This window comes from Caretta caretta, chromosome 4 (genome assembly GCF_965140235.1).
Source record: "Caretta caretta isolate rCarCar2 chromosome 4, rCarCar1.hap1, whole genome shotgun sequence".
NCBI classification, from domain to species: Eukaryota; Metazoa; Chordata; order Testudines; family Cheloniidae; genus Caretta; species Caretta caretta.
In genome coordinates this window covers 114,628,114-114,642,906 of record NC_134209.1, presented here as the reverse complement: position 1 = coordinate 114,642,906, position 14,793 = coordinate 114,628,114, and the positions used below count along the sequence as shown (strand labels likewise).

At 40.2% G+C, this 14,793-nt stretch overlaps 1 protein-coding gene across 1 annotated transcript; it reads right to left on the bottom strand.

Moving 5' to 3' along the window:
* Positions 1 to 537: 537 nt before the first annotated feature.
* LOC142071976 (uncharacterized) lies at positions 538 to 2,062 on the bottom strand. The gene is made up of 2 exons (XM_075128228.1): positions 1,468 to 2,062; positions 538 to 1,079 (listed from the first exon to the last, which is right to left on the bottom strand). The coding sequence occupies exons 1-2, from the start codon at positions 2,045 to 2,047 to the stop codon at positions 538 to 540; spliced, it is 1,122 nt and encodes a 373-aa protein (XP_074984329.1). The 5' UTR covers positions 2,048 to 2,062.
* Positions 2,063 to 14,793: the final 12,731 nt, after the last annotated feature.

Below are 14,793 nucleotides of genomic sequence, written 5' to 3'. Positions count from 1 at the left end.
TTGGACGTTTAAAGGCGCGCTGGCGCAGTTTATTGACTCGCTTAGACCTCAGCGAAACCAATATTCCCACTGTTATTACTGCTTGCTGTGTGCTCCACAATATCTGTGAGAGTAAGGGGGAGACGTTTATGGCGGGGTGGGAGGTTGAGGCAAATCGCCTGGCTGCTGGTTACGCGCAGCCAGACACCAGGGCGGTTAGAAGAGCACAGGAGGGCGCGGTACGCATCAGAGAAGCTTTGAAAAACAGTTTCATGACTGGCCAGGCTACGGTGTAAAAGTTCTGTTTGTTTCTCCTTGATGAACCCCCCCGCCCCTTGGTTCACTCTACTTCCCTGTAAGCTAACCACCCTCCCCTCCTCCCTTTAATCATTGCTTGCAGAGCCAATAAAGTCATTGCTGCTTCACAGTCATGCATTCGTTATTCATTCATCACACAAATAGGGGGATGACTACCAAGGTATCCCAGGAGGGGTGGTGGAGGAGGGAAGGAAAATGCCACACAGCACTTTAAGCACAGCACTTTAAAAGTTTACAACTTTAAAATTTATTGAATGACAGCCTTCTTTTTTTTGGGCAATCCTCTGTGGGGGAGTGGCTGGTTGGCCGGAGGCCTCCCCACCGTGTTCTTGGGCGTCTGGGTGAGGAGGCTATGGAACTTGGGGAGGAGGGCGGTTGGTTACAGAGGGGCTGCAGTGGCAGTCTGTGCTCCAGCTGCCTTTGCTGCAGCTCAACCATACACTGGAGCATACTGGTTTGGTCCTGCAGCAGCCTCAGCATTGAATCCTGCCTCCTCTCATCACGCTGCCGCCACCTTTGAGCTTCAGCCCTGTCTTCAGCCCTCCACTTACTCTCTTCAGCCCGCCACTTACTCTCTTCAGCCCTCCACCTCTCCTCCCGGTCATTTTGTGCTTTCCTGCACTCTGACATTATTTGCCTCCACGCATTCGTCTGTGCTCTGTCAGTGTGGGAGGACAGCATGAGCTCGGAGAACATTTCATCGCGAGTGCGTTTTTTTTTCTTTCTAAGCTTCACTAGCCTCTGGGAAGGAGAAGATCCTGTGATCATTGAAACACATGCAGCTGGTGGAGAAAAAAAAAGGGACAGCGGTATTTAAAAAGACACATTTTATAAAACAGTGGCTACACTCTTTCAGGGTAAACCTTGAAAGTTAACATTACATACATAGCACATGTGCTTTCGTTACAAGGTCGCATTTTGCCTCCTCCCACCGCGTGAACGGATTTTGGTTGAATGCCAGCAAACATACACTGCAATGCTTTGTTCTACAGTGATTCCCCAGTACGTGTTGCTGGCCTGGAGTGGTAAAGTGTCCTACCATGAAGGACGAAATAAGGCTGCCCTCCCCAGAAACCTTTTGCAAAGGCAGAACCGCAAATGCCAGGGCAAAGTAATCCTTTCACATGCTTGCTTTTAAACCATGTATAGCATTTTAAAAGGTACACTCACCAGAGGTCCCTTCTCCGCCTGCTGAGTCCAGGAGGCAGCCTTGGGTGGGTTCGGGGGGTACTGGCTCCAGGTCTAGGGTGAGAAACAGTTCCTGGCTGTCGGGAAAACCGGTTTCTCCGCTTGCTTGCTGTGAGCTATCTACAACCTCCTCCTCATCATCTTCTTCGTCCCCAAAACCTACTTCTGTATTGCCTCCATCTCCATTGAAGGAGTCAAACAACACGGCTGGGGTAGTGGTGGCTGAACCCCCTAAAATGGCATGCAGCTCATCATAGAAGCGGCATGTTTGGGGCTCTGACCCAGAGCGGCCGTTCGCCTCTCTGGTTTTCTGGTAGGCTTGCCTCAGCTCCTTCAGTTTCACGCGGCACTGCTTCGGGTCCCTGTTATGGCCTCTGTCCTTCATGCCCTGGGAGATTTTCAGAAAGGTTTTGGCATTTCGAAAACTGGAACGGAGTTCTGATAGCACGGATTCCTCTCCCCAAACAGCGATCAGATCCCGTACCTCCCGTTCAGTCCATGCTGGAGCTCTTTTGCGATTCTGGGACTCCATCATGGTCACCTCTGCTGATGAGCTCTGCATGGTCACCTGCAGCTTGCCACGCTGGCCAAACAGGAAATGAGATTCAAAAGTTCGCGGTTCTTTTCCTGTCTACCTGGCCAGTGCATCTGAGTTGAGAGCGCTGTCCAGAGCGGTCAGAATGGAGCACTCTGGGATAGCTCCCGGAGGCCAATACCATCGAATTGTGTCCACAGTACCCCAAATTCGAGCCGGCAACGTCGATTTAAGCGCTAATCCACTTGTCAGGGGTGGAGTAAGGAAATCGATTTTAAGAGCCCTTTAAGTCGAAATAAAGGGCTTCATTGTGTGGACGGGTGCAGGTTTAAATCGATTTAACGCTGCTAAATTCGATCTAAAGTCCTAGTGTAGACCAGGGCTAAGAGAGCTTTTCTTTTGTCTCTAAATATAGTAACATAACATGGTGGTGCAGCATCCAAAAATATTTGTCACCCTTTTGCATAGGGCTCATCTCTTTTGTCTACAATGAAAGGCTATAGCAAAATGAACTAACATAAAATACCTGCTGCTGTGTGAACTGAAACTGCTGATGGAAAAAAGTATAGAAAAATATTTTTGAAGCACAATTTTATCTACATTTTTTCCCTGTTGTTTCAATCACGACTGGAAGATTCTTTAGCAAAAAGAAAAAAACAAGAGATTTTCTTTGCAAACAAAAACAAACTCATTAGAAGACTTGGTGTTATACTTCTAAGCATATCCTGTTGTTAGGGTAACAAAAGTTCTAAAAATAATTTAAATAAAAGGACATCACCTTAAGAGCTGCTTCAAGTAGTCATAGCAACTGGATTCTTTTTTTAAAAAAAGTAACTGTGGGTAATAGAGCTTTTTCCTCCTGACCTAAAGCTTTCCAAAAATATTATTTTACTGTCTATTTTTATACAAAGTATATTTGTTTCTTTAAGATCAGATAAAGTCTAAATGAGCAATGTGCAAAACTATCCTAAACTTACCTAGTGACCAGCTGAAGAGTAGAGCTGGGCGAAATTTTCAGCCCAAACTTTTTTCAATTTAAAAATACTGATTTGGGTTTTGAACAAAATATTTCATTAATTCATGTCAGTTAATTGTTTTGATTGAAGTAAAAAAAAATAGAAATGTCAACAGTTCTTTTTGACAATGAAGCATTTTGATTTTTTGGAGCTAGATTCACAAGGTGACTTAGGTGCCATTCACAAAACTAAGGCGGAGAGGGTGTCAGTTGCCCCTTATACCCAGTAGCCCATATTAGAGACCTAGGTTCACATCCCCCATGTCCCCAGGTGAGTGCTTTACCATTCAGTATAAGGGGAGGTCCTGCCTCTTTGGTTTTGTGAAGAGTGCCTGAGTCCCCTTGTAAATCTAGCACTTCATTTCTTCTGCTTTTTAACAACCAAACTTCCCCCAAAACAACCAGTTATTGATGACAAAAAATGAAATAAAACATTTTATTTGACCCAAAACAAAAAAATCCAATTTTTGATTACTAAAAATTCTGAAAAAAATTTGTTCTGGGTGGAAACAAAATGATTTTTTTCTTTTTCTTTTTTTTTTTTTGGAACCACCAGTAAACTTTAACCATCACTTATTAGCACAACTCTATTTAAGAATATTTCAGTATTTATACTCCTTCCATCTGAATCAGAGAGGTGTACACTCCTACTGAAGACTGTTACAAATACTGGCACTGAAAAGCACTTTCAATTAATTTAAGATTCACTGTAATGCATTATATAGCAATGCATATGTATTTTAAAGGGCAATTTTTCAAACATTCATATCCATTATGTGTTTATCAGGTGGCATAGCTACAATTTGCTTCAGAGCCCAATTTTTGTTTACCAAAAGCTACCATAATTTCATTCCCTTCCCAGTATTAAAAAGGATCTATTTCTAGCCTGAATGAGTTGAGGCTTACTGGACCTTAAAATGCAGTTGTGCTGTGAACAGTGACTTTGTAAAAACAGGACCTTCTTACAAAATTGGAGCCTGATTCACCACTCTGACACACTGCTTCTATGTTAGTGTGATTACATTGTGGAAAAACCGGCTCAAGATCTGTTCCCTGCACATATTTAGAAAGTTACCTGTTCATATTAATGAAAACATTTATTCATTAATACTTTTAACTCCTGTTATTAGTGCAGGAGCCAACACAGCTAAGAGGGAATGAGCTGGATATTATTCCTTCTGGTACATTATTAACATAATTGTTAATTCATGGCCTGATGCAAAGACACTTTGGATATGTCTACACTGCAATTCAACACCCATGGTTGGCCTATGTCAGCTGAGTTGAGCTAGGGCTATGGGACTGTTTAATTGTGGTGTAGACATTTGGCCTCGGGCTGCATTCCAGGCTCTGGGACCCTCCACCCTCCCCCATGCTCCGAAAGCCTAAGTCAGTTGACATGGGCCAGCTTCCTGTATTTAATTGCAGTGTAGACATACCCACATTCACTTCAATAGACTTTGGATCAGGCCTTAAGTTCCATTCAGATACAGGTGTATCAACCCACTGAAGGCCATGAGGTTATGCAAATGTCAGTGAGGGCATGAGGAAGGACAGTCAGGGCAGAAAAGGTGGGGGAGTAGCACTGTATGTAAGGGAGCAGTATGACTGCTCAGAGCTCCGGTACGAAACTGCAGAAAAACCTGAGTGTCTCTGGATTAAGTTTAGAAGTGTGAGCAACAAGAGTGATGTAGTGGTGGGAGTCTGCTATAGACCACCGGAGCAGGGGGATGAGGTGGATGAGGCTTTCTTCCGGCAGCTCGCAGAAGCTACTAGATCACATACCCTGGTTCTCATGGGTGACTTTAATTTTCCTGATATCTGCTGGGAGAGCAATACAGCGGTGCATAGAAAATCCAGGAAGTTTTTGGAAAGCGTAGGGGACAATTTCCTGGTGCAAGTGCTAGAGGAGCCAACTAGGGGGAGAGCTTTTCTTGACCTGCTGCTCACAAACCGGGAAGAATTAGTAGGGGAAGCAAAAGTGGATGGGAATCTGGAAGGCAGTGACCATGAGTTGGTTGAGTTCAGGATCCTGACACAGGGAAGAAAGGTAAGCAGCAGGATATGGACCCTGGACTTCAGGAAAGCAGACTTCGACTCCCTCAGGGAACGGATGGGTAGGATCCCCTGGGGGACTAACATGAAGGGGAAAGGAGTCCAGGAGAGCTGGCTGTATTTCAAGGAATCCCTGTTGAGGTTACAGGGACAAACCATCCCGATGTGTCGAAAGAATAGTAAATATGGCAGGCGACCAGCTTGGCTTAACGGTGAAATCCTAGCGGATCTTAAACATAAAAAAGAAGCTTACAAGAAGTGGAAGTTTGGACATATGACCAGGGAAGAGTATAAAAATATTGCTCGGGCATGTAGGAATGAAATTAGGAGGGCCAAATCGCACCTGGAGCTGCAGCTAGCGAGAGATGTCAAGAGTAACAAGAAGGGTTTCTTCAGGTATATTGGCAACAAGAAGAAAGCCAAGAAAAGTGTGGGCCCCTTAATGAATGAGGGAGGCAACCTAGTGACAGAGGATGTGGAAAAAGCTAATGTACTCAATACTTTTTTGCCTTTGTCTTCACGAACAAGGTCAGCTCCCAGACTGCTGCGCTGGGCATCACAACATAGGGAATAGATGGCCAGCCCTCTGTGGAGAAAGAGGTGGTTAGGCACTATTTAGAAAAGCTGGACGTGCACAAGTCCATGGGGCCGGACGAGTTGCATCCGAGAGTGCTAAAGGAATTGGCGGCTGTGATTGCAGAGCCATTGGCCATTATCTTTGAAAACTCGTGGCAAACGGGGGAAGTCCCGGATGACTGGAAAAAGGCTAATGTAGTGCCAATCTTTAAAAAAGGGAAGAAGGAGGATCCTGGGAACTACAAGCCAGTCAGCCTCACCTCAGTCCCCAGAAAAATCATGGAGCAGGTCCTCAAAGAATCAATCCTGAAGCACTTACATGAGAGGAAAGTGATCAGGAACAGTCAGCATGGATTCACCAAGGGAAGGTCATGCCTGACTAATCTAATCGCCTTCTATGATAAGATTACTGGTTCTGTGGATGAAGGGAAAGCAGTGGATGTATTGTTTCTTGACTTTAGCAAAGCTTTTGACATGGTCTCCCACAGTATTCTTGTCAGCAAGTTAAAGAAGTATGGGCTGGATGAATGCACTATAAGGTGGGTAGAAAGTTGGCTAGATTGTCGGGCTCAACGGGTAGTGATCAATGGCTCCATGTCTAGTTGGCAGCCGGTGTCAAGTGGAGTGCCCCAGGGGTCGGTCCTGGGGCCGGTTTTGTTCAATATCTTCATAAATGATCTGGAGGATGGTGTGGATTGCACTCTCAGCAAATTTGCGGATGATACTAAACTGGGAGGAGTGGTAGATACGCTGGAGGGCAGGGATAGGATACAGATACAAAATGCATGAGTGACCTTGGACAAGTCACTTAATTTCTCTGAGCCTCAGGTCCTTATCTATGAAACAGGGATAACAGTACTTCCCTCCTGCACAGAGGGGTTTTGCAGGTAGATCCATACCTACTTGGGAGGCATTCAGCTGCTGAAGTGATGGAGACCATAGAACTAGAAAGAAATTTGTATTTAGCTCTTAATCTGCATGTGTTATTTCCACTGTTCCCTTAACAAACACATGCAGTTGAAGAGTACTGTTTTCTCTACACTATTTCTCTAAAATAAAAATGTAATTCCTTCACATTTTCCTGTCTTGAAGGCATAGTATTTTAGTAGAAACAATACAAAATACATTAAAGGCTGGGATGATTTAGTTGGGGCTGGTCCTGCTTTGAGCAGGGGGTTGGACTAGATGACCTCCTGAGGTCTCTTCCTACCCTAATCTTCTATGATTCTATGATCTGAAGGTAATGGTGTTGTACCAACATAATCAAGGGCCTATTTTGGACTGTAAAATCCTTATTACTGGGGAAGACCTATACAAAGGGAAGAATACATCTTGAGCCCATCTTGTAGGGCTGGCAGTTGTAAATATAGCACACTGAATATGGAAATGTATTGAGGGACATTAAACATGAACATCACAAGGCCATTTTAATAGCAGCTGTTTAAAATTGGGACATATTCTAAATCCATCACTAGATTAGAACTGAATATTGCCCAACCTGAGCCAATGACAGTAAAATTCTGAGGGCTGAAAACCTTTGGAGCAAAGATGGAAACATTTTTATGGCATAATGATTTTTTTTATTTATATATCAGCATCTATTTTAAGGTCTAATGTTTTAAAAAGTCAACAAGAGAACTGGATTAGCAGTGTGAAGGAATGAAGGATCTGATCTGTAAAGGAAGTGCTTAAGAAGTTGGAGGAAATGAGTGCTGTGCTTTCTCCTCCACTGTTAAAGAATGCATTTATATCAGACAGGCTAGACAACTGAAACTGGCTGGCAGCCTACAGAAGCTCTATTGGCCTCTTGAAATCTGGATCTGTGGAAGTTATTCCCAGTTCTACCAGAGAGTGTCCATCACCCACTCCCTCCCTACACACACACCGTGGCTACTGAATGATGGATAAGACATTCCACGTCACTAACTTTTCAAGAAAAATCTACAACTTCAACCCTGACTGTGATGCTGTGGAAAAAGACAGTGAGCATGCTCAGAGAGTCTCTAATCTGAGGTAACAAATTCCCTAGGTGAAGGAATATCAGGCAACTGGGAAAATAATGTAAAGATGACACAGTCTGGAAATATTGCACCTTCCTCATTGACAGCTCCATTTTGGATGTCAGCCACAGAACAACTCAGAAGTCATGGGACCTCTGGGTCTCTATCTGTGGAGTAAACCAGCAGGGTCTCAGATAATTTTGTTTTCAAATCATTCCAAGGCCATAGGCTGAGCCTTGTGTGCATCTCTTCCCCTTCCCAAAAAAGACAGATATCACAGTCCTTGACTGTAAAACTTCTACCTCTACTTATTTCATGCACATGCTTGTGGACAATATGTAAAATCAGGAATACTTAATGAAGGAGATAGGAAGTAGGCAGGTGAGGGGGGACTTGGCATCCATATAAAGACACAGTCTGTTACATAGGTCAGTTTGCTGAGACACCAAGATCTTCAACCTTCTGGGGCCTGTGTCACTCTGAAATCTGCAGTTATTTTGTGCTGGATGGGATGCAGAATGAGCAAACAGAATACCCCCTAATGGAATGATTAAATGTTTAAACTGATATTTTAATTCAATCAATTGAAAGCATAAATAGCATGAGTTTAACTGAATCAGTTTAAAGAATTACACAGAAGCCAATGTACTTGTCAGCAAGGGTGAAAAATTCATGTATCACTGCCACACAGTTTGAATATTGTATCTCTCAATTAGATATAACAAACACACTTTTACTCTGTCACAAAAGGATAGCTCTTGAGTAGGAATAAAATATGGTCCAGCTTTTGAAACATTTGTAATTACTTAAAATTTAGGAATCCAGCAACCATTGTCAAATATTTAATAAACATGACAGCTTGATTAGTCATTATTTTTTTTTGTTTGTTTTCCATAAGCAATTCTAAGTAAAGAAACACCTAATATATTAAGATTTAAATATGCTTTCAATAGGAAAAAAAAACCTCTTAGCATAATAGATTAATGGAAACACCTGCCTTTTAAGAAAAAATGTCACTTCCACATCTTGTGGAAGAATTCATAAAACACAATAAATTAGAAAGAACGGTAAACATTTAACAGCAGTTAGTTGTCTATAGAATACTTAAGAGACAACGAAATGAAAGCAAACATATAAAAATGTCAAAGTAAAATCCTACTGCAAAATTGCTTTCATGCTGTTCTAAACATATTTGTTGTTTTGAAAAATAAAGTATAAATTAAGATTAGGGGTAGCATTTGAAAAGTCCTCAGAATTGCCTAACTCTGCTTCCATTAAAGTTAATGTGAAAGAACAGGCTCCTTTAAGGTATCTCAAGTTGGGAGGCTTAAAATATAAAAAGTACAAAAATAAAGTTTATTATTGTAATGCATGCATCTACAGTGCTGTAAAGCCAAATTCACTGTTGGTGTAAATTAAGAAACTTCCATTGACTTCAGGAACTGGATCAGTTTACACTAGCTGAGAATTTTGCTTGCATTGACTTTAGAATCATAGAAGATTGGAATTGGAAGAGACCTCAGAAGATCATCTAGTCCAACCCCCTGCTCAAAGCAGAACGAACCCCAACTAGGTTTTAGGTTTTATTGTAGTCAAGAAAATAAGTTACACTGATAATATAACTAAAATCAAACCATTTTCTACAGATGGTTTAATCCCGCTTTTAAACCTATGTTGTATCACTGATTCAGTTACATATAGTCAGAACTTTCATTTTAAAACAGTATCCATCTTTAAAGTGAATGTACAGAAGTACAACTAAAAATAAATAAATAAATAAAACTAAGAACTAAATTCTTAGCTTTTATCTTTTTTTACTTTGTACTCTTATTCACCAGGCTTTGCTCCAGTAGTCCAGCAAATTTAGAAAAATAAAATGAAGAATATTAATTACCCTGACTAAGAGTGTTTATATCTCATATGCAGCAATTTACAGCTTCACCTCAGGGTGATCTTGATGTTAATGTTGTAATAAGAGTGTGTAGCCCTTGATCTCCCAAAAGGACTGAACTACTAAACATAATTTAATTAATTCAAAATAAAAACTAAAAATGACTGTATCCAAACATGAGATGTTTGAAAGTAAAAGTAGGGAAACTAAAAATCCTGTCTTTCAAAGGATCTTGACATAAAAGGCATTTTTGAAACATGGTGGAGTGACATAAACCAATGGGATATTGTATTACTTGGGTATAATATGTAGGAAGGATACATTAGAGGCTAAGGGCTTGTCTTCACTACATGAATAACGTAGCTGGAGTCGATGTAGCTTAAGTCAACCTAACCCAGTTGTGACGTTGTGCTCCATATAATTTTATGAAAATATGCTAATGAGTGTGAATATAATGTAACTGGAATATTCTTCATGCCAAAGTCTCTTGTAAGGTATCATTACAAAGCTTATAATCTACTGAGTGTGGTCATCCTATTTATAGAAATGTATCATTCTTGTATATGAAACTAGGAATATGAAATATAACTCTGGGGTCCTATTGTAATTATGCAAAGTGTGGGCCATCAATGGTGGTTTGGAATCTTGATGGCTCCCATCAACTAGGACAATTGGTTGTATATGGCTCTGTTTACTTGCAAGCCTTCCTGTGAGTCAGGCCAGGAAGAATGAAGGCTTGGGGTCTCACAGAACATGTGACCATGTCACCAGATACTGGAATCCATCTTAAACTTGGTATAAGGGGGTGGAACAGAACAAAGCAGTCATGAGAAATCCCCTAGCTACCACCTGAGCTGGAACAAGGACTGTAACAAGAAAAAGGATTGGGCCCAGACTAGAAAGGAGTCTAGTCTGTGAAAGAAGATTATTGGAACATCTCTGAGGGTGAGATTTTCCTGTATTCAATTTCTTAAATGTATTAGGCTTAGACTTGCATGTTTTGTTTTATTTTGCGTGGTAACTTACTTTGTTCTGTCTGCTATTACTTGGAACCACTTAAGTCCTACTTGTTACACTTAATAAAATCACTTTTGCTTATTAATTAACCCAGAGTAAGCAATTAATACCTGGGGGGACAAACAGCTGTGCATATCTCTCTATCAGTGTTATAGAGGGTGGAAAATTTATGAGTTTACCCTGTATAAGCTTTATACAGAGTAAAACAGATTTAATTGGGGTTTGGATGCCAAATTTGTAAACAGTCTGTGTATATACATATATATTTGGCAAAAGCATATAAGGCTAAAACTATACCCCAAAATTTAAGAAAAATGTTTCTTTTAAAACATTAAAGAAGTGTTGTTTTCCTATATAAAGTCTAATGCTACAAATTTTCTTCATGTTTTCCTTTCAACTTTTGATCTGCAGTTTTCTCATCATAAAGCAAGTAAAAAAAGGGCACATGAGAATTAGCCTCAAGTAATTCTGAAGGACCTCAAGTTCTAATGAGCCAAATATCTTGGATCACCTGATACTATAAAGTGTATAATTGCACATAATGAAGCTGATGGAAATAATTTTTAGTTAGAATAAAGGTCATCATGGCACTGCAGATAGTAAAGGGGATTTTTTCCAGACCGATTAAGGTCCTTGAAGGATTAGTTGATCAAGCACTAATACCATTAAGTGCCCCAAAGTGGTTAGTTATCAAAATAATTTATATTTAGACATACTGTATATGGTGTTTAAAATATGTGCTGTTGCTACTGCCTGATATTGAGTAGAATATCGTTTATCTGAGTCATCCATAAGGTGAGGGCCCAATCCAGCCTAATCAGTCTCCATCTGCTGGCCAATTAAAGCTCTGTATTTGTATTATGTTGTATTCATGCCTGTAAGTGCTGATCCAGAGCTCTAGATGCAAAATAATTAATTATACATACACACAAAATCTCATGAAAGCAAAAAAGACCTCTAAACTTACTAAAATAAGACACTCTCCATAATCCTTCCCTTCATCACCAACCAAATTCTACCCTTATTTGAGTCTCCTGTGCTCCCTCAAAAGTCTGGGAAATAAGCAAATCTTGCAGCATTCCCTGAAGGTCATCAATACTCTGCTGAACAATGACAGGAAGCAAGTTTCATTGCAAGAGACCCTCACTGGGAACATCCTGCCATTAGCACCTGCTAGTTTAAACCAAGAGCCTATAAACCTCCAGGGCCTAATTCTGATCGCTGTTATGCCATTTTAAAACAAGAGTAACTCCAGTGAACTAAATGGAATTGTGTCAAATTTACAGTTATGGAACTGAGATCAGAATCTGGCTTGAATTCTTTAGCCAATGGAAGTCTCTGAGGTAATCCAACCCCAGATCTTGAGTGTCTTCTGTTCAGTGCTCTGCAATGAAAGAGTCTGCTCTGGAGTCTGAAGGGAAAATCTCCCCTTTCCAGTCTAAATCTAAATTAGACACTTTAAACTCTTCTTAGCTTGTAAATTCTTCAGGGCAGGGACTGTTTTTTATTTTGTATAAGAAAGGGACTGTTTGTATAACATCTCGCCCAATGGCATCAATCCTGATTGATGTTTTAGTACTGTGCATATATAAATATGCAAAGTTCTGATATTCCACAAGGATCCAGCATTTCATCTTCAGTGATATATATTTATTTTTATTGGTCTAATCTCATGGCATTTTTAGCTGCTAAATTCTGCCACTACTATAAAACTCTGATTTTAATTATTTACATACAGATATTTCTTTTTTGTTTGTTTGTTTCCATTTATGAAAGTGCATGAGTGCTAAGGAAGCTATATGGATTTTAAAGATTTGTCTAATGGGCAAAGAAAAGAGCTATCAATACATTTTATGTACCAGTAAAGATGCTACTGAATTGTGATATTCCATGCTTACAGTGATACAGTTCCACTGTATATTTCATTTCTCAGCTACCTCACCAAAATGAAGAAAAATGTTAGGAAAGAGCTTTTATTCATTGAAGTGCTAATGATTGTTTCTTGAAATTATTCTTCCATAAGTTTTCACATACTGTTTAAAATTTTCTGTACATTTGCAGAAGTTGTGCATGTGTTTCATTTTGCTGAATAATATCTATGCTGTGTATTATCTATTTATGATTTAAGAGGAAGTAAGGATAGGTCTCCTTCCCCATGGACTGCACCTTGATGTGGTAGGAAGGCTTCCATGCTGCCATAGTCCTGAGAGCTGTGTGGGCAGGAGTATAACTAGTAATGCCAGTCATGACACAGAAGTCAAAGGGTAGGAGCCAGGCCACAGGCAGTCCACCAGTCCTCCTGATAGGAAGTTGAGAGTGGGCTAATGACCCACCCCTGTCAGAAACAAAGATTTTACAGGAACCTACACTACTGTTCAGCTCAAGGCAGTGGTGAAGGTCCTATGTTCTGTGTGGAATAAGTCAGTGAAATCAAGGATAGGGGTAAAAATGTTTTTAACATTATAATTGTAACTTAGCTTCTGCTTAACTTTTATATGTCAAATCATGTCAGTTAAGTGACAGCTCCTTTCCTTTCCTTTTCCTACCTACTTTAGAGGTCTACTGACAAAGTTAATAAGTTTTGAACCCAGGTGGTCAATACACCTTTTACTTAAATGGTGATCTTCTAAACCAAACAGTCTCATAATAGAACATATTCCAATGCTCCCTGAATACAAAGTCTTTCTCCCTGCACCACCAGTCACTCTATCATTTGGTCCTCAGTGTCAATCTTCTTCACTTGTGGTTAGCATCAGAAGAACCTTTGAGAAGATCACTGGCTCTCCCCTTCTTAGTTATCTTCCAGATTCCTGGAAGTCTTTCACAGTCATATACAATCTTTCTTTTTGGTGTTATTTGTTCCCATGTAACATAAAATCAGTGAAATCCAGCATTCTGTATTACATTTGGCACTTGTAGTTTATATTATTTCTTCTAGTATCTAGGAAGTACCATTCCATCCCATATTCATGATCAAGGCCATACTTGTTTTGGCTTTAGCTTCCTCCTTAAGGAATCACCACACAGGATCATTTGCCTCTTTCTTTGAGGTGGATCATTTTCATGCTATTCTTCTTGACCATAGGTCAGGTTTCTATCTGTCTTTTGCCTGTTCTCAGTGTGCTTCACCTCCCCTCCTTCTCAAGGGCAGTACATTTATTGTTGGAGACTCACTTGAAAGTCTTCATAAACATTTACTGTTTTCTCTTTTTACTGTTCCTAGTTGCCACATTTTCCCATCTGTTTCCTTGCTCTTTCATCTCTGTTCTGTGTGCAATAGCTTGGATAGTTCCTTCCTTTATGCAACATCTGATTTTGCTTCCTTGATTTCTCTTGGATATGAGTTTGTCACCATATGGATTCCTGCTGTATAGAGACCCACTTGCCTTGCCGCTTTCTCATCTACACACTACACCCTTCCATGGAAGCTGTGGAGATTGGCCACAGAGGCTCTGCAGAGCACATGATAGTCCTCTTGCATGATATTAATACTGCTTTAGCCACCAACTCATCAAAATTCCAGTGAGGCTTTTAAAATACCTGTGACCTTTACACATGATACCCATCTAAGGTGTTTTAGAGTTCAGCCATATAGGAGTTTTGCCTGAGATCACAGGATCAGGTAATTGAATAAGATTAAGGTTTCTTGTTTGCTTAATACAGGTAGTTCTGAATTCCCACTGTTGTAAGAATAGACCAGCTCTAATTTGGAAATCTCTTTGTGTAACATAAATTTCAGTCTTGGATTTGTCACTTCTCCACTCAATAAATATGGTGCTCACAGCAAACTTTACAACAGTTAAATAAAAGGTTTGTTCAATAACTTTATACTTAGGATCTCCGTAGTTTCGTTAATTTGCAAGATTAGATATAGTTACACACAGTAAATGTATAAAGGAGAGAATTTAAACTCTCCTTCCTGATAGTCTTTCATCCCCCCAAGAACATATCTGAGACCCCATGTCATGCCATCTTTGGTTGAATTTTGCAACCTGCATTGGAATGGTACCTTCTGGCCTTACTCTCACTACAGCTAAATTGCATGTCCTTCCTTAAATCCCCCCCAAACTTTGATTTCCCCAAATCTGATGTAGTGCTTAAAACAATATATTCTCTTTATTAATTTCCTTTCTTGGGCTTTTCCAGTTATCCTTTGAATTTATTCTTAATTAAAATTAAAAAAAAATATCTTCCAGTCTACAATACTTATCTCTTAAGT

Excerpts from the sequence above, each read along its gene's own strand:
- LOC142071976 (XM_075128228.1), bottom strand. The coding sequence starts at position 2,047 with ATGCAGAGCTCATCAGCAGAGGTGACCATGATGGAGTCCCAGAATCGC. Across the intron at positions 1,080-1,467 it reads AGGCGGAGAAGGGACCTCTG|CTGCATGTGTTTCAATGATC; the intron begins GTGAGTGTACCT and ends TTTCTCCACCAG.